The sequence below is a fragment of the Neolamprologus brichardi genome, chromosome 13 (assembly GCF_056152115.1).
Source record: "Neolamprologus brichardi isolate AB-2024 chromosome 13, ASM5615211v1, whole genome shotgun sequence".
NCBI classification, from domain to species: Eukaryota; Metazoa; Chordata; class Actinopteri; order Cichliformes; family Cichlidae; genus Neolamprologus; species Neolamprologus brichardi.
The window spans coordinates 2,630,230-2,654,987 of NC_142116.1; the positions used below are offsets into that span (position 1 = coordinate 2,630,230).

The 24,758-nt window shown below is 42.5% G+C and overlaps 2 protein-coding genes across 8 annotated transcripts in view; both read right to left on the reverse strand.

The window, feature by feature from the left end:
* Positions 1-374: 374 nt before the first annotated feature.
* LOC148099886 (uncharacterized) lies at positions 375-10,011 on the reverse strand. The gene is made up of 8 exons (XM_087849676.1): positions 9,762-10,011; positions 7,769-7,868; positions 6,943-7,041; positions 4,888-5,706; positions 2,392-2,529; positions 1,960-2,020; positions 1,479-1,603; positions 375-622 (listed from the first exon to the last, which is right to left on the reverse strand). Exons 1-8 carry the CDS (start codon positions 9,804-9,806, stop codon positions 594-596), a joined length of 1,416 nt encoding a protein of 471 aa, XP_087705802.1. The 5' UTR covers positions 9,807-10,011; the 3' UTR covers positions 375-593.
* Positions 10,012-13,806: 3,795 nt separating this feature from the next.
* The window catches only part of itsn1 (intersectin 1 (SH3 domain protein)), a 57,458-nt gene continuing 46,506 nt past the window's right edge, over positions 13,807-24,758 (reverse strand). For 6 of the 7 annotated variants that reach the window (XM_087849976.1, XM_087849977.1, XM_087849975.1 and 3 more), the window contains 15 exons: positions 24,204-24,325; positions 22,549-22,655; positions 22,269-22,370; positions 22,093-22,174; positions 21,674-21,772; positions 21,498-21,581; positions 19,771-19,854; positions 19,361-19,492; positions 19,189-19,269; positions 18,963-19,084; positions 18,739-18,821; positions 18,574-18,657; positions 18,422-18,486; positions 17,154-17,262; positions 13,807-17,059 (listed from right to left, as the gene is read on the reverse strand). In XM_087849976.1, the coding sequence (XP_087706102.1) occupies positions 16,911-17,059; positions 17,154-17,262; positions 18,422-18,486; positions 18,574-18,657; positions 18,739-18,821; positions 18,963-19,084; positions 19,189-19,269; positions 19,361-19,492; positions 19,771-19,854; positions 21,498-21,581; positions 21,674-21,772; positions 22,093-22,174; positions 22,269-22,370; positions 22,549-22,655; positions 24,204-24,325 (1,505 nt within the window). In that variant the 3' untranslated portion in view covers positions 13,807-16,910. Of the gene's footprint in view, positions 17,060-17,153; positions 17,263-18,421; positions 18,658-18,738; positions 18,822-18,962; positions 19,085-19,188; positions 19,270-19,360; positions 19,493-19,770; positions 19,855-21,497; positions 21,582-21,673; positions 21,773-22,092; positions 22,175-22,268; positions 22,371-22,548; positions 22,656-24,203; positions 24,326-24,758 lie in introns of all 7 variants that reach the window. The other variant, XM_087849971.1, reaches the window with a different exon arrangement.

Sequence of the window (24,758 nt, forward strand, 5' to 3'; positions counted from 1 at the left end):
CTGTAGTTTGGTGCTGTGTTCCTTTTTTGGCGTTTTATGACTCACACCATCTCTATGACAGAGTCGTGACTAAAGGAACGGTTGGTGGGGGCTGGGGGTTTGAAGTGACAAGTGCTGCTTCTGTCACCACATGCCAAAACTGAGAGAGGCAACACAGAAAAAGATAGCTCACATATGCGGAGAATACAGAGAAATGTGAGGGTGTAAGGTGCCGAAACAGAGAGATTTATGGAAGATAAATGGAGCCAAATGAGAGCGATGTGGCTGACAGCTCCATCTGCTGTTCAATGAGGCATTGTGTGTTATACTTTAATTGCATCACACACGCGCGCGCGCGCGCGCAAATGCTACTGAACATAAAAAAAAATGCTTTTTTTGTGTTTTAATCTAATAAATTTCAGTACTGGACATCACACAGAAAACAAACACCCACAAGTAACACGTTCCCCACATTTTAGCCAGAGAACCACACAGTTAGATTTCAATGCATATGCTTCCCCTTTTTTCTTCCTTGGAATAAAGATGAATTAACGAGTTAATGGAGAGGGAGAGGTTGAGGAAGAGTGTAGAGAGTTGGAGGCACCATTCACAGATCATTTGGACTCCTCGTCCAATTTGGGATCTAGAGAGAAAACAGCAGAAGTGTGTTAATTTCTTTTAATTATCTTGTAACATTTTTACATTTTTATTAGCAGTGCTACAGAACAGCAGCATCATAAGATTCTAAAGAGAATCATCTCCACAGGGAGATATTCTAAGCATTTCTATACATTTTAAATGAACAGCTTTTTAAAAAAGTTTTCCTCTTGTATTCTTATTATAAATCAACACTTTTAAAAATCAAAGGGAGGTTTCTTCCTGTTAAAAGGGAGTTTTTACTTTCCACTGTCACCAACTTCTTGCTCATTGTAGTGTCTCCACCTTACAATAAAGAACATTTAGAGATGACTGTTGTTGCAAATTGGCACTATGTGAATAAAACTGAACTGAAATTCTCCCCTTTTGGGTGGATGTTCCTGTTTTTCCCCATCATACTTCTAGCTGCTGCTGTGATTAGGTATCCACCAATGTGATATTTGGAATTAAGGATCTCAATCAGATTTATGTGACAACGCGCTGTATTTTATGATGGTTCACATCAACCTGCAGCTTATCCATCTAGCAGTCTAAGTAGAGACACTCAGACCTCCCTGTACCCAGCCACCACCCGCAGATTTTCTGGGGGATATGAATGCAGTATGTCTTGGTCCTGTCCCAGGATCTCTCCTAACTTTAATTTAAGCCAGATCCCCAAATCATGCAGTACAGCTCCAATTTTTTCCCATTCATGAATCTATTTTATGAGGGCAATTTGCCACCTGAAAAGGTTGGAACAGAGCGGCGTTATACTTTATACACAGTCCAGGTGGATTTCTCATACACTCCACAATGCCGTGTCACTGAGCATTCCCCATCACTCCCTTCATCATCACTCTCACCATTGAAGGTGAACTGAGGGAAGCTGCTGAGGTCTCCTCCTCCATAGACTCTCTGGAGCTTGGCCGTCTCCTCTGACAGGTTTTTTTGGTAATCTGGCTCCGCCTCCAGGAATCCTGCATTCGACCTTAAAGAGTGAGATGACAAATCAGCTGATGTCTCTTTACACGGCTTGCTTGCAGTTAAAGAGTTTCACTCATACAGTTTTTATGAGGAAAGGAATACTCAAAGTTAAATAAGAATACATGTAGCATGGAACAAAGTAGGAATAAACATGTGGCCAACACCTGGCAGACACTTAGAGAAAATGTAATTACGGTTCATTTTCTGATAATGGGATTCAGACAGATAATTATATCTGGTAGTGTGGATAATGCTTCTGAGCAAATGTACAATAATTAATGTGTTGGTTATTCTAGCTGTAATGTAGACTCTCTAAATGTTTTTCCTATTAAATTCAACTGTAACTCTTTATGTCTCTACCTGTGCATGTTAGTGTATTCTCTGATCTTCTCCAGGAAGAGTCTCTGCACAGGATCCAAATCTGAAAAACACATTAAAACAACATTTTCTGACTCCCAGCTGATACTGGTCATTGGAAAATACAGCATGACAACAAAACACAGACACCATTAGGACATAAAATGTACTTTAATGTAGAAAAACCACCTTATAGCTGTATATGTCTGCTAAGAAGAGAGTATATCAGTATATAAATGTTGCTCAAACTCTGATAATTTATATAAAGAGGTGTTTTAAAGGTGAGCACCAACATTTTGTGTCACCTATTTTTCATACAACCAAATGTGGGAAAAGTGTGTATAGAAAGCAGCGAGGCGCAGGACGGCAACACGACTGCTGAAACTGTCTATACAGCTGTGGTTAAAACAACCTGTGGCCATGTGTGCTCTTTACCTGTGTGTGTCCCTGTATCTTCTTTATCTCCTGTGGCTCCTTCCTCTACTTGTACCAGCAGCTCCTCTTTCAGAGGAAGAGGAGGAGCTGGAGGATGATCTGACTCTGCAGCCACGTTATCAACAGAAGCTGTTACAACTGAAGAAACAGGACAGTGTAAAGTACGCAGGTCCAGAGCTTTAGTTGACACATTCCTTGGAATTTTATAGAAAAACTGAAAACCCTTCCTGCCTTTTATCTGCTTTTACCAAAGTTTGAATGAAGGTCAGTGTTTTCAACTACGTTTAACCCCACAACATCCATCAGCCCCCATACAGGAGTATTTGTATACAAACCTTAGTCATCATCATATATACAGCAGTATAAGCACCAACTGTGCCCTTAAGCTTCATAACACTACATACAAAGCAAAAAGGGAGTTTCTTGAAATATGTGTTCCCAGTTAGAGAACATAATAGTTGAGTTGTTGTTACCACTGACATGATGCTGGTGAGAAGTCAGTCCCAACAAGTCTTCTGAAAACCAACCACATTTCAGTTGGCTTGTAAACTGAGTGTGAGGCTTCACTTAAATAGAAAATAATGGTGGAGATAATGTCATCTTATAAGGTGGGCTGGCATCAAGTACATTTAATTTAATTGATTTCATTAGTAACCTCTAAAAAGAGCCTACTCTGTCACCAGAGGGAACCACTTTATGTCACCATCCTGGGTCTCATGACCCAGCGTTTTGGAGTTTCTGCGTCTTATGCTTCCTGTTTTATTTTGAAGAGGTCTTGTGTTTCTATGTTCACTGTATTTAGTTTTACTCTTTCCCTGTGAGTTCATTATGTTCATGTGGGTTGTGCTGTTTTGATCTTTACAGTTATTATTTCCCTAGGTTTCAGTTATGGTTATCATAGGCTTAGTAATATGGCTTCACTGTGTTCCACGTTGTGTCTACTGTGACCTTTCTGTACCATGTTTCAGGTTCCTATGTTCTGTCTCCACAGTTGCTGTTAAGTTTACACGTCTAGAGTTCAGTCAGTGTGTTTCCTGTTTTACTTTGAAGGTCTGTGTCTCATGTCAGTGTTTCTAGTTTTGCTTCCCTTGTCTCGTCCAGCCTGATTACTCCCAGCTGTGCTCTCCTCCTGTGTCTCATTCCCTCGTTATCCCTCAGTGTATTTAAGCCCTGTGTTTCTCTTTGACAGTGTGGTAGTCTCCCTCATAGCTGTGTTTCCCTGTGTGTCAGTTTATCCATGTCCCAGTTTAGATTAGTTTTTCCATGCCATTCTGCAATAAAGCAGCTTTTTTGTTGTCGTGAGTTTTGCGTCTCCTGCCTGCACACAGCCGAAACATGACACTTTATGTAATAACAACCGTTTGTCCTGTTTGTCCAGGTAATAAATATTAAGCATTTAATTATTTCCTATACTGAAGACAAATGACAATTTACAGTTTGATTTTTACTTATTTTAAATGAATATGTAAGTTGAATGTTTGGAAATGTTATCTAGTGTTATTCATCTTCACACATTTGTGGTGTACCGCACGGATTGATTTTGGATCCCATTTTATTTATTTATTTTCTCCACATTAGATCCATGGCTCAAGTCAAACCCAAGCTCTGAAACTTTAACCTGTAAGAAGTAGTGCTGTCAGCGTTAATCTCGTTAAAATGACGTTAATGCCATACCCGCATTAACGCGGCAAATCTCTGTTAGCGAGTTAATGCGGATCGCTCCGTGTGCGGGGCTGCACGGCGCTAACACGTTAACGAGCCTACAGCGCTAACGCGTTGATGGAGCGATCCGCATTAACTCGCTAACAGAGATTTGCCGCGTTAATGCGGGTATGGCATTAACGTCATTTTAACGAGATTAACGCTGACAGCACTAGTAAGAAGTGATTGATGCTCATGTACGTTCTCCAGGACAAAGTAAAGGCTTTCAATCTAAAGCAGCAGCTACCTCTGCTATCTTTCTGTACATTTTAGGATTGTTTCTTTAATTTTACTGACCACATGCAAACACTTCTAGAACAGGAACTGGCACCGGATTGGTGGAAAAGGGGCATGTGTGCTGCATCCTTTTTTCATTGTGAGAGTCCAGTTCAGGAAATTTACCTATTGTTGCCAAAAATAAACAAACAAACTATGGTTCATTTAAAAGAGGTAAAAACTAGATGTTCTTTAAAATTTTAAATTAATCATCCACTTTTATGTGGAGTTACCTGGTGGGCAATTTTCTGCTTGATGATGATGTTTTTCCTTCACTGCATTTCTACAAAAGTAGCCTATAGTATCTGCAATAACACATTAATTTTATATTTAAATATGACATAGAAACAACTTGTGGTGGAGTGCTGTGTGTGTTCAAACTGGATTTCAGTTAAGCTAATGTGACTCTCCTGGATCTAGCTCTTGGTGAGAAAACCAACTAACGTACCAGATATCAGTTTGCCTTTAAGAAGCTGTTTCTTCTACCATCGCTTCACCGCTCACAGGAGTTTAACTTACCATCCGCACTGTCTGCTGTTACAGCCTCCTCAATAATCTGGCTCTCTCGTGCGCCCTCTACGTTAGCAGGAACAGTAAAGAGCAGCTTCTCCATCAGTGCATCAGTCTGCACATCTTCAGGCAGAGAAACGACTTCAGGCAGAGACAGAGGGTCAGCGTGTGTGGCCTCAGTCATCTCTTTGATAGTGGTTTCCTCTACCTCCATCTTCTTCTCTACAGCAAGAACTGCAGCTTCTTTCTCCAGATAAGTCGAGGTTTCACTCAGAGATTCGCTTTCCAGAGTTCCCAAAGACGCCTCAACTTCAGCCAAGGTCACAGACTCAAGAGACATGGCCTCCAAAACATTTCCTTCGGGCTCCGCTGCCCCTTTTTCTTTGTTCTGATTGATCACCCCATCGTTTAGTCTCAGTTCCTGGTCAGTGTCAGATGACTGTATCGGTCCTTGCTCAGATACAATCACAGCTTCAGGGACTGCTGATGTTTCAGCTTCCAGTGTATCCGCAGCTTCAGGGATGGAATCTAGAGTTAAAGTGTCCACCTCTGTTGCACCTTCAGAAACAGAAACATCTATTGGCATCTTCACTTCCAACTCTTTTGCTAGCTCCTCAGCTCCCTTCTGGAGCGAGTCACGTGTTTCTTGCAGAGCGTCAGCTTCAAGACTCCCCACATCAGCCTTCACTTCTGCTAAAGTCGACTCAGGTATCACGGCTTCTGCTTTGCTGGCTTTCTCCTCTTCTTTCTCCAAAGAGTCTCTGTTTGCTGCTTCCTGTGGATCCTGGGCTGCACTGGTATTTATCATGGCGGCAGCTTTGGAAAGCTCTGCAAGAAAAAAGGTCTTTAACCAGAGTGAAACCTTCTCACCTTTCCTGGGTTTTTGTTAATTATTGTGTAGAAATAATGGATTTCTTTTAGGTGATTCAGTAGCAAGCAGGCTTTATGCATGCAGCCAAAGGTTTTATAAACATACAAGAAAGAAGAAAGGTTTTTGTTTTTGCATGCAGTCATTACTGCCAAAATTTAGACCCTTTACTGTTAGCGTCCGCTGTGCTATATGAGCTCTCCTGCCATGATAAACGGAGCGTAACACAGATCTGAATACATCAGCTGGTTTCACTGATACCCACTTCAGCTTTTTGAATCAGACTGTACTCATCTTAAGATGATGACTGTTCCATTAGCAATCCTAAAACTCCCAATTCTGTTTTTAATGGATACATTTTGGTTTCCTAACCAAGCAGCAGCACAAAAAAGCTGTTTGTAGAAACATTTTACTCATATTTACAGTGAATTAATTACACCATGCGATGGCTGCATGCAATCACACAACTGAGATGCTTAGGTAATATTCATTTGGTCTTTTGTCTTATGTTTACGTTATGCTCTAAAGCTTCTGTGATCATAAGTTAACTAATTTGATATTTTGACTTTACCTGTAATGCATGACAGCACGAAGCTATAGCCCAAATGGTGGCATAGACTTTGCTTTGTTTGTTATTTTATATAGGTATATGTTATATTGATTATATTTCTGCTCTTTCTGAGTTACCTGACCTCCGCTCCAGTCCTTCCTGGCTTGGCTGAAAGAGGAGGCTGAGGGTGGAGCTGGTTTAAATGCAGAAGCCAATAAAGTGGACTGGACCATCTATTGTGATCATGCAGGGGGAATGGGGTTCTTCTTGAATGATGGTTAGCTGTTATCTCTTTAGTTTTCACCTTTGGTGTATATAATGGTTTATTCATTTGCTATATAACTGGAGCTGTTTCTCATTTGGGAAGGTCAGTTTGTTGAGTTATGTTTTTGTTAAGTGACTTTTGAGTAGCGTTCTGTTAAGGTAACCTATTTTATGGGCCCACTTGGTTCTTAAAAACTTTATTTTTGTTATTTTGAATTTTTGTAATCATCTTTTCCTTTTTGTATAATAAAACCCATTTGTTTGAAGATTAAATTTGTGCCTGTGTGTTCCTGGCTGCTTGGATCATGACACACCACTATTACACCACTAAGTCGTGTCTACCAACTGTTACCCTGACTAAGCACATCCTGAATGTACTGACCTTCACCAACAGCAGGGGGCGCTGTGGCTGGCCTCCTTTCAGAGAAGAATTTGTCCAGAGATTTATCAGCTTCTTCTGCAGGCTGGGCCTTGGCTTTCTCTGTCAGCAGAGAGAAGACAGTGAGCAGTTTATCCGTGGGGTAAATAATCTTCATATTTTATCAAAGCAGGAGCTGAGATAACAGATACAGTTATGTTATTAGATTTTAACACGTTTCTAGAGTAGCACATAGCAGTACTTTTTGTTAGTATTATGGACATCAGACCACAGCACCGCTCTGATTTTTATTAGTAACCTTCGCCCACCATAAACACCTGCTTCTTATACAGACGCACGTTTATGTTGTGGTTTCATTAAACCTTTAACGTGTAGTTATTTTTGCAGACGAATACCATCAAAAGAATGTGTCCTGTCATGCATTCTTAACAGGCCACTCAGCACGCATCAGCAGAATGCAAAATCGTCTTCACTGTCAGGGAAACTAAAAGAGACTGGAAGACTGGAGTACACGAGAGCTGTTTTACTTTTGTTTAGAGGATTTTTATACTGCAGTTGCATGAAATGTGGAACTTTTGACTGGAAACAGATGTAATTTTTGTTATCGCTATCGCACTCATTCCTATTCACTGAGGACTATCTTTAGGTGCAGGCGATTTCTGCACAACAGGAAGTGTAATAACCCCCAAAATCAACTCCTATACGCTTCGTCTGCTGCGACCTTTGCTGCATACCGTACTTTTCTTTGTCTGTCTCTCTGTGACCTTGTTTCCAGCCTCTGTCTAGACTGCCAAAACAAGACAAAAGGAGAGGTCGTCTGTTTTCTTACTGATGTGTGTTCTGCGTGGCGGGTCTCTGTCTGATGGTTTGGAGCTGAACCGAGCAGCCTGTGGCGTCCACATCACTCTACAAAACTCCCCGTGGATCCGCTGAACATGCACACATACAGAACCACACATAAATCATGAATGCTCACATTTCATTTTAATGTCATTTACTTTCAATTCAATTTTATGTATTTATAAGACCCTAAAATTATACAAAGGAAAATAGAGTAAAGCCCAACACTCATATGACCCCCTATAAGCAGATGCTTTGGCAACAGTGGGAAGGAAAAACTGCCTTTTAGCAGGAAGAAGCCGCCAGCTGAAGGGAGGGGCATCCATCTGCTGTGAATGGTTTCCAAGACGGTGCCTAAAAAGGGGCCTGTGAGGTGGGACTAGAGTATTTTATTCTTACAATGGACGTTATGTGTTGTAATTGTACTCAGTACACGAGAGAAAATGCTTATATTGCATAAACTGAAACTTATCTCGCTCCGCTTCTGAAACAATCTTTGCCTGTTGTCCATAAATATAATATAAAAATAAGAGAAAAACACCATCACAATTTTTTGATATAATATTAACAATCTTATGGAAGCCCGTTTCCACCACAAAAACTAAGGATCCATGACTCGAATTTTTTAGTTATTTTCTCGAAATAAAGTTAAATGGAAGTGTTTTCCTCCATTCATCTGATTTGGGATTAATAGGCGATTAATAGCCATAGTACCCGATATTTAGCCTCAAAATTTTGAAAAACCTTAAGCTTAAGAAGCATTTTACACAATAATAATTTAAAAAACATCTCTCAAAAAGTTTGAGAGTAGCAGTAACATCTAAAACAGCCCATCTTCATGCTTTGAAGATGCCCTCTTGCTACATGGGGTCACCAATTGTTTGATTTGGCAGTTTTATGTCGGGTGCCCTTCCTGACATAAGCCCAAAGAGGATTTGTGCTCGGCCTTCATCCTTTTTTTCATCCTTTTTTTTCCCATTTTTTTTAATTATTATTATTGTTAAAGAAACCAAATAAGAGTAGGGATACAAAATTGTGCATATTCCTTTGGATTTTTTCATTTAAATATCAGATGGTCAGGTCAGACGTATTTGGTGGACTGACTTGGAATTACGTCACACTCTCATTTCCAGGTGGCCTTGGAAAAGACAAACACAAAAAATGGAAAGCACAGGTCTGAGAACATTTGACACGCCCACTGGTAAAACACTGCCCCCTGGTGGTAACAGTTTATTTTACAAACAGTAGCCAGAAGAACTTTAATTAAATTCACATTCCCACCTTACAGTGGACATAACGAGATTTCATTGCATTTGCTACAGTTGTGCAAATAATAAGCAGCATTTTAAACAAAATCTCAAAAACATGAGTGGTAAAAAGTCTAATTGTATATACAACTAAGTGCAGATATAAATATGTTGCAAATGTCTGCGCCTACTTTTTATTGCACATTACAAACATTTAGCAGCTTTAAAGTCCGAGTTATTTAATATGCAGATATTAAACTACTTGCATAAAATGATCTCCAGCTTAATGAAACAATAATCATGATCCAATTTGACTGGTTAACTTGTGTAAAATGATTAGTCTAAATTAGTCTAAATACTTGCAGTTATTTAGTATAAAACCATGCTTAGACTCTGACTGAGCGCCACTGCCATCTTTATTAGAGCACAGCGTTTCTCATGAGCCGGAAAACCAGAGAAACCAGTTCATCTAAACTGGACTCATTTACAATAAAATGATTCGGTTTCATGTGGGGCCTCTCAATATTAGTCCCTAGAGCTCTCTCAGTGATGAGCTGAGGATTAGGATGTTACAGAGTTTCAGGGAATAAAACTAAAACTTGTTATCAGTGTGTGTGTGTGTGTGTGTGTGTGTGTGCATGCCAGGCTGTTAATCAGCTGTAAAGTAACGAGAAGCTGCAGACACAAACTGGTTCTATCAGCTACAGAATAAATGTAAAAATAAAGTATACCTACTCTGACACTCAGTCCTGTTGCAGCTCTGAACAGCGCAGCAGCCATGCTGGTTTAAATGAAATCTATCAGAAGTTTGGAGAAATATTCCCAGTGTGTGTTTGGGAAGTGATCCTGAGGGCTTTCCTCCCTCTCTGGGAAAGAACTGAATGTCCCGAGCCTCCCTCTCCTCCTGCACCGCTGTTACCTGGGTCGGTTTAAATAAAGTTTGCTTCGGTGTGTTTTTGCTGACTGTCTCGCGCGCTCAGCTCAGTTGTCGTTCTGCCTGTCCCCCCCCCCCCCCCCCCTTTTTTTTTTTTCTAACAACGATTACATAAAGAATTTGCTTATTTCCTGGTATTTTCAAAGTAAAAGCTGAAATAGTTCAAACACATCTCAACAAATGTTGCTGTCAGACACAGATCTGTTGATGTGCTATTAGGTGCTTATGTTTGTGCTAATTAACCCCACCACCACTTCACTGCGATCAATTAATCTAGTAGGATGTGCAAAATGTATTTGAAACCACTATAATTATTACACATTATAAACAATTATCAGGTATGTTACAAAGATTATTTTGCTTTCTTTTTTCTTTTGGTAAAAATAAATAAAAAGAACATGTTAGAAATCTGAGTGCCTTTTACAAACAAATCTGTAGGATGTTTTGAGAAGCATCATTGCTTTTCTACATACATTTTTACTTTAAACCTGCACAGACATTCGCTTTATTGAAGAACAATAACAAATAAAACAGGGAGTCAACATGGCAAGAAGAGCTTTGAATATCCTTCCAGAAGCCTGAAGACTGCTTACAGACAGCTCAGAGAGTTCAGGCTGTCGGAGAATGAAGACCGTCACACCAGATATTGACTTTCAAGCTCGTGAGAACAGTTTTTGCCTCATATACTGTCTCTATGCATGACTGCATCCGTGCCCCAAAGATTATAGATAGACTCAGCTGTCCATCTGCATCTAAAGGACAAAGGTCACTCTTTCAAGGATGCCAATGTTCACATTTTGGACAGAGAGGACAGATGGTTTGAAAGAGGAGTGAAAGAAGCATCTATGTCCACTGTGAGCGACCATCTTTGCACAGAGGCGGTGGTTTACGACACCAACTCTCTGCCATCTATAATCCAGTTTTGAGTTCCCTTCCCAGACGCCTTAAGGCCCACTCACATCCTGGGCCATCTGACCTCAGGAATTCACATGATAAGGTGGGGCCAGGTTTCAGAATGAACTCACCTGAAACTCTGGCTGATTGGGACCCACACCCAGTTTCACACCTTGGCTCAGGCGATTAGAGGATCATCAGGGGGTCCTTTTGTCCCTCTGTGGGGGGAAACTCCCACTAGGTTTAAATCTGGAACTCTCCACCATTTGACCTTAGAACTGAAGAAGCTTCTCGGATGAAGGTGAAACGCCTTCAAGCAACTTAAAGAAGTCCAGACGCTTTTCTTTGCAAGCTCCTTTGACTAAATAAAAAGAACATGTTAGAAACCTGCAGCACGGTGGCACGGTGGTTAGCACTGTTGCCGCACAGCAAGAAGGTCCTGAGTTCAATTCCAACATCAGGCCGCGGTCTTTCTGTGTGGAGTTTGCATGTTCTCCCCGTGTTTGCGTGGGTTCCCTCCGGGTACTCCGGCTTCCTCCCACCGTCCAAAGACATGCAGCTTGTGGGGATAGGTTAATTGGATAATCCAAATTGTCACTAGGTGTGAATGTGCGAATGAATGTGAGTGTGAATGGTTGTCTGTCCCTGTGTGTTGGCCCTGCGACAGACTGGCGACCTGTCCAGGGTGTACCCTGCCTCTCGCTCTATGACAGCTGGGATAGGCTCCAGCGCCCCCCGCGACCCTGAAAAGGATAAGCGGAAGCGAATGGATGGATGGATGTTAGAAACCTGAGTGCCTTTTACAAAGCCAGATCTGTAGGATGTTTTGAGAAGCATCATTGCTTTTCTACATACATTTTTACTTACTGCACAGACATTAGCTTTATTGAAGAAAAATAATAAATAAAACAGGGAGCCAACATGCCAAGAAGAGCTTTGAATATCCTTCCAGAAGCCTGAAGACTGCTTACAGAAAGCTGCCTCAGAGAGAACAGTTTTTGCCTCATATACGAGCCCGTCCTCACTCCCGAGGCGTAACATGCCGACGTTTTGTCACGTCCCGCGGCGTTCCTGAGGAACGCAAAAGGAGACCTTCGGCGTTCTTATGGTACGCGGTGGGTTATGGCCGAAATCCAGTGCAATGACGCTCCCGCGGTAATAGACGTTCCAGCCCTGTATTCCAGCCCTAAACCTAACCTTATCCCTAGCCCTAACCATAACCTTTTTCCTGAGCTTAACCAGGACTTTAATGATGTTCTTCTTTCTTTGGCTCTCGGAGGAGGCGGACGCACTTTTTCTCCTCTCCCTTATCTTCCCTGCTTATGTCCTTGTCTAGTCTCGTGGTTTTTTTGTATTTTCCCTGGAACATTCTCTCACAGTCTGTTCTCTAAAACCTAAAAGAGGAATTATGGATTGAATCAACTGGTCCCTGAATGCAATTGACACCCCTTTCTCAACGAGAAGTTTGGGCTTGGGTGAGCCTGAGTGCTGAAGATATCTACCTATTTGGAACCATGGTAACAGGGTTCTGGCGGATCGGAGCTGGCTTGGCCCTGACTTATCGAAGAATTAAGAAAGCGGAACCGGCTGTTCAAACCCCCACAAGGCTGCCCGCTGGGATTGGAACGATGGGAGAGGCGTGAGTTTCTCAAAATGGGCTCATTGAGTCAGCACGGATAAGATCTTGGAGAGGCTACGGCTGCTGTGAATACTCAGAATAAGATCTCTGACTGCAGACTGGATACATCTCGGAAGGGCTAGCCCGGAATAACATCTCTGGGCGCAAAATTGGATGACATCTCGGGGAGGCACACTGCTGTGAGTTCTCTGAAATCGGCTCCTTGAGCACAAGAAATGACAACATCACAGAACGCAAGTATGGCGAAGCTCGCGGCTCTCCAACGGGAGATTAAGAGACCAGTGTTGGACTGTAGAACTGCTTTGAAATTCATATGAGCTGTTCGCACTAAAGTAAAAAATACCATCACTTCATGTGGATACCCTCTCGGCGCCAGCTACAAGGCCGGAGCTGAACAAAACACCCTGATAACGACTGTGTTTAGTCTGTTCCTTCCCATTCCATGCAAGGCCACCTGGGTTGGCTGGAAGACTGTTTACTTAGCCTGGCAGGGCGAAGGACACTGTCTCAGCTGAACTATGGAAACGCACACACATACATATACTGATACTGATAAGCACTCACCGACGCATCACCCTCCCTACCCCGGATCCAACGCCACCTCCAACGCTTACCTCCCCTCTGATGTGGACATCGGGTCAGTTGGAGGCGCAGTCGAAAGATTGCAGCGGTCCCAGATCAGATGTACACACTGGAACTCTTTCCCATGTTGCTTGTCTGTGTTTATTGTGCTATGGTGTGTTGATATCTGTGCATTCCTGTATTATCCTTCTGTGTTACACATTTCGATGTTTTTTTCCTCGCTACCTAGCCTGACCTGTCTCCCCAATGTGATGTTTGTGTATTGTATGTACGGTCGGCAAGGTCTGTCATCTCGGTTGTGGGCAAAAGACCTGCAACTGACAAATAAAGGCTATCTCATCTCATCATCTCATGTTAAATAGCGTGTTTCTAAGCGATTTGAAGAAAAAGAGCGAACATGTGTAGATTAAGTCCATACGGTTCTCATATTTCCTCATTTTTCCAAGGTTGTCATTTAGGAACGTGGTGGGTAGCCGAAAACGTAATATGTTGACGATTTGTCACCTAGCGTAAAATATTACGGTTTGGGAGTGAGAACGTGTTGCATATACTGTCTCTATGCATGACTGCACCCGTGCCCCATTTTCCTGGCAAAACGTTGAACAACTTAATGATGGCTTAAGAATTTTGGACAGTCCTGTACATACATCTTTTAGTTACAGTCTATGATTGGATCACACAAGTAGTTAAATCCATAATGAAAACAGCAGCACAGGCAGCGCAGTTCTTGGTCCAACTGAAGTTTATTCTGAACACCGAAAGACAACAACGTACATCATCTTCTACAGTGATAATTAACAGCAGGCTGCCTTTATCGCTCATATATTAACTCTCAGATAACAGCAGTATTATACACAACCTGGAAGGTAGACAGTAAGGTTCAAACTGGATTGGGTTAGTTTCAGTACAGTGAGGAGAGGAGGAGGCGAGGGGGGGTACTGAGCAGGACAGTACAGAGGGGTGTAAGACAGCTTCATCATCATCATCATCATCATCAGCTTCAGTCTGGGGAAACACAAACATTCGTTCACACCTTCCTCCATAGTCAAGCTGCTGAAGCTGGCCGAGCCTCGCTGACTTCTGATTGGACAGTGGCTGGTCACTAAGGTAACTGTTGTCTTCGTGGTAATTTAGAACATTACTGTAACTTGGCACTAAATTAAAACACCTAACTAGATTTACTAACCGAGCCGAGTGGCTCGCTAACTAACTTATCTACAATCTTACTAAGCAACCTAGCCAGGCGATGTTTGCGGCCTTGTCGGCGAACGCAGCCGCCGTTTTGAATAATCAGCTCGAGGAAACTTTAGGAGGAAGATCAGAGAAGTATTCGTTTTCAAATGTGCTTGAAATTGAAACATTGGGACAGTTTTTGAAAGAAGATATCGTTTGGACAATAATAAGTCCACAAATTACAGCGTCACAGTTATTGCCTTTACTTTAAATATAAAGTTCTTATGCTGAACAAAAATGGTAGCAGTCAGCGCAGATCACTCTTTTCTTTTTAAATTCTCTTCATTTAAGAAGAAAATCCAACGACTGCATCTAAAAATCGCTCCTGACTTTCTTTTATTTTCTGGGATCCACCTTTGAGCTCAAGTATAGTTTGCTTACCTTCGTTAAAATGTCTTTAAAATGACAAGACTTGAATAAAAACACATCCTTTGAGTGCCTCTTTTTATTAGACTTCCTGCTCTGATTACTCAAAACAGCTGCTGGGTGAAATCCAGGAGATTCGCGTCCTGCTCTGCTCCAAAATCTGCTTTTCAAAGTGCTGGGAGTGCCGACGCACAGTACCGTTGTTTCGCTCTGAGCTTTTCGTAGGGTTAAACTGTGAAAATGGTCAAAATGCTATTCCTAGAAAATACATCTGTGCCCTACGGAGCCTGCTCAAGGGCCCCGGTCCAGCGGCGGGCCCTCGAAATCCCTCAGGGTTTCCCCTCCCTGCATAGTGACGGCCACTGTGACAGCTCAACACAGCAGCAACGTATCAGAGTTCAGATGTGTGACAGAAATCGTCTAAATCTGCGCCCCCCCCCACATATACATAAAAACAAAACAAAAACAAAAACACCCTGAACAGTTAAGACATTCCTCTTTACAGTAGCTCAGTTTAAATCAGCTTTCACGCCTGTTCCCTGTCTTATTATCAGCATTATTACCACACACGCATGTGAAGGGGACATCTGGTCTGTGATGTATTTACACCAGTCATATATCAGGGTCTCTATATCAGCTTATTTTGCATCGTTAGGATTTCTCATTAAACCTGTACATATTTAGCACTTTCTGAGATAACGTGGCGAGCGTTCGGTGAGCGTCCAAACTGAGCGAAATTATAAAAAAATGTCCCCTCACGTGAGCCGAAACCCAACGAGTTGATCGTGAGACTCTGAGAGACTCTGTGTAAAAAACGCATGGAGACTGAACCGTGCTTTTAGTTAGCCTGTCCACCTTTACACTCGTACCGTCGTTCGCATCGGCCGTCTGCCTCACACACACACGCGCGCTCTCACAGACACACAAACGCACACTCTCACATAAAGGTCTGGGTTTGGTTGGACAAAGGAGGAGGGCTGGGATTGTCGCTGGAGTGTTTGTGAGACTGTCTGGATGAAGCAGAGGGAGAGGAGACAGGAAAGACCTGACTGATCTTCTCCAAGACTCGACTAAATGCTGACGTGGACCGGTCCCGAAGGAGGGAGGGGGCACAAGCAGACTGGACTGGACTGGACCGGGTCTCGGATTTTCACTTCTCAGTGGTACCAACATGACGGAGAACCATTTGCAGACTAGAAAACCCGTCGAGCTGCTTCTTTAAATGTCAGATCACAGCACAAACCTGCTGAAACGGTCCAATCTCTAACCACAGAAGCACCAGCACACCGGATTTAAGACGTGAACGTGTATGTGACATTTAAAAAAATCCACACAAATTTAATTTAGATGAATAAAATCTATAAATCTCAGAAAAACAACATGTATTTGGATGTTGAGCTCTTTATTTACCCTCTCCACTGAAATTAATAAACCAGAAATGATAAGAATCTCAACGTTTTATAATCCTACTCCACTTCATCTCTATTTTTATATCAGTGTGTCACATATTTGGTGTGATTGCTGCAAAGCAAAAATCCCAGCATACTGTATGTTATTATTAGTGGCTAAAAATGCATTAATATTTGTATTATTCACATATATTAATGCAATCTCAGGCATAATGTTCATCTCGACTGAGGGGGGAAGTTCTTCTAAAAACCCTCTCTGTAATCTAACACCGAGCCCACTAGAGCCTATAGTGGGCTTATAGAGACTATAAGCAGAACATGGGATCATGTGTCTGCTCTATCTTTTAACTATGGAGGCCTCAGACTCACAGGAGCTCCGCCTGCTGCACAAACGCTGTGGAGAGTCTCCACCCACGGTGTGTAAGCAGGTCGATAGGAGGCACCGACTGGAGGCGGTGAGGATTGCCATGGTGACCCCAACTGCTGCTTATCTTTAATGTTCAGGAGCTGAAATGGAGCTACACACATTTTCAGCCACTTTGGCTTTTGTGTGTATGTGAAGGTCCTTTCTCCAGCTGGTAATTCATGAAGTTATTCCTTTTTGTTTTAAACTTGAAGATGTTTAGTAATGGCGTCGTTTTACCCTTAGCTAACTGATGCTTTCTCTCTGGGTATAAAAAGCTCAGATGTACACGCGGAGAAATAAAGATTTGAGACCAGTCCAGTTGTCCAGTCCAGTCTAATCCATCTAAGCTGTCCAGTCCAAACCATCATCTCCTACAGGTCCTTTTAGGGCCAGTCCAGTCCGCCGTGGCCCCGTCCAGGTTTCACGGTTCTTCAAACAGCTGAAGGTCGAGCCTAACGACGATCTCTCCCGTAGGAACCTCGTGGAGCAGCAGCCTCTTTGTGATTGGTCCTTTAGAGCCCTGGTCCTTCTTTATTTCTGCTAACCGGATTTCTGTCCTGCCCAAGAAGTCTGGGAAAGAGGAGGATAAACAGACAGAAAACCACTCATACTTCCTGAAAGGGACAGGGAACGTGAAACGAAGGGATTTAAATCTATCACTGACCATCAGGCGAGAACTGGTCTCGTTCAAACACAGTGATACAGAGGACGTCCTGTTCCAGGTCCTTAATAAAAAACTGACAGTTGGAATTCCACTTTGGATTCAAAGTGTCCTGAAAAAGAGAGAAAACAGCAAAACGATGGTGGGAAATATAAATGATAGCAGACATATTTGTGTCCCTGCAGTCCTGGTGTACTGTAGCTGTGACCAGTGTTGGGGAGTAACGGAATACATGTACCGCCGTCACGTATTTAAAATACAAAATATGAGTAACTGTATTCCGTTACAGTTACCGTTTAAAAAGGTGGTATTTAGAATACAGTTACTTTGTTGAAATAAATGGATTACACGGCGGTACTTCCCTGTTTCATATTGTGGCGGGTCAGGACTGTTTGGGTTTTGTTTGACAGCTACGTTCTGTTGTTCCAGGCGGCAGCGTTACGGTTGCCATGGTTACAGGGTGACGCTCTCTCTGCGTGTTTCCTGGGTGAGAGAGCGCCTGTTGTTGTTGTTGTGCTAAGCTAATAGGCAGAATGCTACAGGTATAGCTCTAAAGAATGTAGCATCATGGGCAGTGTAGTCCGTGCTGCAGGGAGAATGGACTGCCATACACGTTATGTGTCTGTGAGCGAGGGAGGGAGAAAAAGGAAAAGTACGAGCTGTCATCGAGCAAAAACGGGAGCTGGAAGCATGTAAATATAATAATAACCACTGCAGCCAAGAAGAGAGCCTGACGAGCCCAGCTGTAAGTAAGCTATTAAGACTCGACTGTACACCGTGTTCGTGTTTTCCTCCAAAAACAATAAGTTCTGTTGGAGCAGCCTTTCAACGCCTCTCTCTGTCTCTGCTAGCAAAGTGACCCAGACAACAAAGTAAAGCTAGTTTTCAGCTACGAGCCGACACAGAACCCACCGTATTAGCCAGAGGTCCCTTTACTACGGTTCGGAGCCGCGGACCTTCAGTAACAGTAATAAATCACAGCAATAGTACATTCATGTAGTTGTAAACAGCATGATAATATATTAAGTAATCCAAAGTATTCAGAATACGTTATTCTCATTGAGTAACGTAACGGAATACGTTACAGAATACATTTTGGGGCATGTATTCTGTAATCTGTAATGGAATACATTTTAAAAGTAACCTTCCCAACACTGGCTGTGACTGAGCTGTCAATCGTTATGAATTAATGCGTTTTATTGTGAAAAAGTCAATGAATCTGAAACATGGAGTAATAATGAACGCCTGCCTGTAGACCTGTGATGTTTTACCTGTAATGTTTTTGTGATATGGCACTGGGAGCCCATGGTCACCTCGCAGTACGGGTTACTTTTTCCTGGAAGAACAGAAATTATGTAAAACCAATAACTGAAAATCAACGTTTTTCCTTTTGCAAATGTAGTTAAAAGGAGTTCACAGGTACCGTGGGAGCGACAGGGTTTGAGCTCAATCCCCTCCACAATGTTGACCATCAGTCTCCCGATACCTGTAGCCCTCTGGGACCGTACTGAGGCAGAGACACGGAGGAGTCAGAGGACATTTCTGATCATCGTCAATCTGAGGATGTTTATTTCAGTGGGACAGGTACCTAGATACGCTTTCTCCCGCTTCTTCTTCTCCGTCTCTATGAAGAGCTCTGAAGCTGCCTTGATTTTCTGAACCCACGCCGTCCTGAATAAACACACACACACACGTTTGGAGACTAGCAATGATACACACAGCTGAAGACACTGCTAACTAAGATTCAGAGTGACTTTCAGGTTTGAGAGTTTGACTGCTTTTCGCTCAGCCTGGACCCGTGAAGCGTCTCACCTTTCGTTGATGCTCTCGGCTCGCAGCGTGTAAACTCGGTCTATGTGGGAGATGTGGAACAGAGGCTCGTCTCCCGACGGGTCCGTCGGCAGCTTCACCAACACCTCGTTTAGGAAGATTGGCTGAGAGTGAACACAAACCTTAGTTAGGACGCGTTTATCCAGCTCACACTACATAACCCAGGGCAGGTTTAACAGCGAGTCTCTCTGGAGAAGTGTAGTCTTACCGTCTTGTACATGCGGTACTGCAGGTGCGTCTTTGCAGAGAAGACTTTGTCCGAGCCTGACGAGCCCAGAGGTTTGGTCACCTGTGAGGGTCATTTTTTAAATTGATGGATTAAAAGATGGATTTAAGGCAAGAAACGAAACATGTAAACTGTACAGAGGTGCAGGACTCGCCTGTGTGAGCAGCAGGAAGTCGTTGAACAGGAAGCCGTAGAGCTCTTTGCTGCTTTTGGCTTTGAACAGCTTCCCGCTGTGGAGGAACTTCCTGGGACCCAGACAGTTGGTGACTGAGTTAAACACCAGTTGCTGAGGGATACACAGGCAGATATTACTGCTGTTATTTCCTAATTAACCCACTTTCACGTAAAGATTGAACACTTAAACTGTGGGCCTTCTGACGGGCTTGGAAAGACGCAGGATGTTTATCATCCTTCAGAGGACTGAGCTATGATTTAAGAGTTAATAGAAAACATTTTATGAATATAAAAGTTAAACAGGAGATTATCAAACTGTCGTCTGCTGATCGAATACAAATAAATTTACGTTGCCTTGTTTTCAGAGGGCATCAGGAGGAGAAGATGTACCTCTGACAGGCCCTCACACTGAACGTGAGCCTGAATCCACTCCAAGCGATCCGAGTTCTCCTTCTCCCTGACGCCCTCGTTCACCTGAAAAACCCACAAAAACACATCGAGTGAAATTCCAGGATCAGAGTTTACCTGAGCCGGAGGAAGACAATCTGAGTCTGAGCCTCACCGGAGTATTAATGGCTTTCCCCTCACACCATACTTAATGATAATTCAGGAATAAACAACATTTGAAACCAGGGTAACAAGTTATTTTTGGCCTTGTTGGGAAAATCTCTGGACCTCTCTAGGATCTGTTTCTTTTTCCATCCAGTCTTTGACTTCAGCAAAGCTATAAAAATGGTTTCAAACCCGGAGAGACGGGTTTAAGCCCTGCATGAAGCCAAACATGAAACATTTTCATTTAATGCGTGCGTCTCCTGCACTTACGAAGTTATAAAGGCTGAAAAAAAAAACCCCCAAACAAACAATACGAATGAAAAAAACCCCAAACACAATTTCAACCTGCCCTCGTGCACTTTGACAGCCTGAAACTCTGACAGTAGTTAAAGTAGGAATATAAGATTTTGCAGTCTGAGAGTCTCTGATCGATGTTTCATGATTGGATGAAACATCGATCAGGATGATACTCGTGGATATGCATGCAGGCTTTATGTTACCTACTGAACTATAACAGGTGTAGGGATGATATCGAAAACCGGTTCTTGTTGAGAACCGGTTCCCACTGTTTCAATTCCTTGGAATTGTTTGCCATTTTTGCAAACGATTCCCTTATCGATTCCAGTCGCCCCGAATGACGTCACCACGTTGCGGAGCGTCATTTACCTGGCAGGAAACACGGCGCCTAAGCGGCTCAAACACTAAAAAGTTTGGTTATACTTTACAAGAACTGATGACAAAAGGGCAACTTGCAATACTTGCAAAGTAGTTGTTTCATTTAAGGGAGGAAACACTACGAATATACAAAAGCATTTGCTCACAAAGACGCGATGACCTTAAATGAATGTCGTGTTTTTAATTCCGCTCCGGACTCGTGAATCTCAACCCAGCAGCAGCGGTAACGTTTGCACGTCCTCTCCCGTTAAAACCTGCCATTACTGTGCATTTAGGTGACCATGATGAGAGAGACAGAGTCTGGCTCAGATGCTGGCATTTCTCGCTGCAGTCTACCGGTAGCGTCTCCTTTCAGGCAGGATAGACGAATGTCACCGAGCAGTGACTCAGTTTGTGGTAAAAGGCTTGAACCCATTTGCCACAGCAGATGATTTTCAGTAAGTGAATGTGTTTAATTGTAGGCAGGGACATTACTGGATATTCTTGTGTAATTGCTACAGAATAATTGATGTTATACTTTGTTATTGCTACAGAAGAATATTTACTTTATTATTTTACATTTACATTTTTTTCCCCCTGTGACACCCCATTGAAGAGCCGTAGGCTGGATCTCTTAAGATCTCACTGTTGGGTTTGTAAGGCCATGTTACTCCTAAATTTCTATCTTGTTCAAAGAGAAGATATAAAACAAAGTTCTAAGCTAATCGACCTTAGTGTTCTCCTTTTTTAAAAAGAATCGATAAAGAATCGAATCGTTAAACAGAATCGAAAATGGAATCGTGAAAATCTTATCGATACCCATCCCTAAACAGGTGTGAAGCCTTATTTCTAGACTAACACATTTGCGGCTTTCACTGCGGCGTGGACATCGTCCCGTGTTGGGTTCTCACCTGCGAGCACAGCTCCTCTGCTTTCTCCAGAGCTGCTTTCAGGTGGCTGTGATCTGGATGAGACTCTGGAGTATTTTCTAAAATCTAAAAACAAAAAACAGATCAACTAGAAAGCAAAACCCTGAGAAAACAGACTGAATATGAGGGAGTGTGACATGTGTGGATGCTGTGCGTACGTTTTTGATAATGAGAGGGTAGCGCGTGACTCTCTGCATAGGTTTGAGCAGGAAGCTGGACAGAGGCATTCCCTTACACCGGGGATCCATGGCTAACCTCTGACACACAGAGGGAGTTGGAGAAAATCAGATCTTTATTCTGCAGTTATTCATCCACACCTTCACTTTCTCACATTTATAGTGTCCATTAAAATCACCCGCACAACAATCGGACGAAAAAAGAAAACAGGAAGACCAAAGGTATGTTTGAGTTGCCAGTTTTCTTAGTAAGCTTCCAAACTGAGGGAAGGTCTGTGTGGACCGTGACAGGATCGTGCATGAGTAAATAAAACCCCACTATAAAAAGCATCCAGGTGATTTTTTTTCCTTTGGGACGAGGGGCTAAAACCTTACCCACAGTTCACTCTACAGCGCTGTACCTTGAGGAAGTCTTTGATCTCGGGGTTGTCGTCTGTTTTCTGTTGGATGAGCGTGGCTCCGTTCAGCTGACACGAACAAAACCTGAACACGAGAACAGTAAAGAGTCATAAAAGACACGAAACTGAGGGGATGATCCCTCCACAGGCCGACTCAGGACTGAGATGGCAAACAGCACCTGATGTACGGCTGCATGTGAGGAAGCTGGTTGGTCAGGATGTCACCAATCATCTTCACGGGCATCCGATCGCCCGACATCTTCTTCCTCACTCTCAGAGCCCTGCAGAGGAAAAGTTTCACCGTCACAGATACAAACACTGCAGCGACTGTCTGACAGGAGGAAATAGAACAAGGTGAGCTTTGCAAGTCAAACGTGCACCAGATGCAAATGTCCCCGTGTCGAGTACGTGCATGCGCAGTGTGTGTGTGTGTGTGTTTCACAGCTTCACAGTGTTTACTTCAGCAGTTTGATGTTGCACATGATGAGCTCCTTCCAGTTCACAAAGATCATGGCGACCTCCTTCTCTGTCAGCAGCTCGCACTCCAGCAGAGGTTTGTGGAAAATCTGCACACACACACATACGATTGTGTGACTTTACCAAGGGAATCGATCATTTCCTGCTTGTACTCGTCCTCGAATATTCAGATCAAATAAAATATGTAATGTGCACAGATGTGCACTCAGATAAACTTTTTATGATCTGTTTTATAAATGTTCTTTCTCATTAAATGAGGAAACAATTGTGTTAAAACTCAAAGGAGTTTTGTTTTAAACCCATGCCTTTAATTTGGGTTTATGTCTTCAGCTTTGGCTCGGACGATCAGGACGATTCTTTTTTTTATTTTTACTGGTCCTGTCTACTTCCTGTTAAAAGAGTTTGTATTTGGCTCATGGGCAAAAAACGAGTGATCGATGAAAGATAAAAAGCCAAAACAATATAATAAAACTAGACTTTCTGGAGAAATCACAGCGAGCTGTTGTTAATGCTGAATGTTAAAGCTAAAAAACCGAGTAATGTATTTTGGAATATGGGAAAATGTAAGAAAGGAGGACCACTACTTGTTTAAAATCATGTTGTTGTCAAGCAAAAAGGTAATAACAAGAAACTGACTGAAAAGTGACCCTTTAAAGTTGGAAGAATGGACTGATGTAATCGAGGACATATATATTTCCTTCTCTCACCCCAACCGGTCGCAGCAGATGGCCCCGCCCCTCCCTGAGCCTGGTTCTGCCGGAGGTTTCTTCCTGTTAAAAGGGAGTTTTTCCTTCCCACTGTCGCCAAAGTGCTGCTCATAGGGGGTCATATGATTGTTGGGCTTTTCTCTGTATCTATGAAGCGCCTTGAGGCGACATTTGTTGTGATTTGGCGCTATATAAATAAAATTGAATTGAATTGAATTGAATATATATTATATATATATATATATAATAATAATACACTTTGAGACTGAAATCTGACAAACACCGAAAACAGTGGACAAAATGGATAGCCTATGAGACTCACTCAGCCCCATAAGGCAGGGACCTCTCCTCGTAGTCTTTTTTCCCTCTTCCACAGATTAGGTGTCCTTTACTCCTTTTCGTTTGTTTCTTTTGTGTTCCTTTTTCATATTTTTGTTTGCATGTACTATAAAATTGGAAAAAGTACAAAATAAAAAGTAATAAAAAAAAATTAAAAAACCTTTTTAGTATTTTCTCTCTTTAAACCCACAGTCTGAGTGTTCTGCGTTTGCCTTTCTGTCACTTTAACTTTGTTTTTAGAGGTGTTCAAATACAGCTTTTGATTAGATATGGAACAAGCCTACAGCTGCAATGTGTTCTCCTCCATTTAATTCAGGATTTATTGTTGTTAATTTACTTTTATTGACTTTGTTGTTGTTTGTCAACAATTGCACATATGCCTGAAATAAAAGTCATTGTTATTACTCATAAAATCACTCCTTGTGCAGCCTCCTAATGTTCCAGCTGTGTGCCACGTCTCTCTGATATGTGCATCCTTCCGCCCATGCTCCTCTCATCTCCAGATACATTTTACAAACTGAGACATGCTTGGAAATCGATACCCAGATAAAGTCAGGAGGATGGAGGATGGAGGAGAGCCCGTGTGTTTACCTCCGTGACGAGCTGCAGGTCGTTGACGTAGTTCTCCTCGGTGACGATCAGCTCGTGGATGTACCCTTGCCTCTTCCTCTCCATGGGGCTCAGCATGTCCAGCAGATGCAGGTCAGCGCACCCTGAAAACGCAGCATTACACACGCACAGACACACACACACCAGCAGTCAGTCAAACATCCTCAAATGTGGAAGGAGCAAACATAGAAAACCTGTCGAGCTGCAACAGCACATACATACCTGAGATCAACTCAAAGGCATTTGCAGTAACACACCTGAGGGAGTACCACGGGCTGCTTTTTGAGACCATTTATATCAAATTATGGTCATTTGACAGCACTCATTTCTAATCTTAGAGTTTTGATATAGTTTTCACAACGTTAAACGACAGTGTTGTTGTTTTAAACTATGTAGTCCAAATTTGTGCTTTTGCCACTGTTGGCCACTAGAGGGCAAACAAAGTACACAAGAAGCCAGGAGACAGCCTTATAACTCTGATTAGCTGCAGAGTTGGTGGCACGAGAAGCTCAAACTGTTGGTTTTAAGACAGAGGAT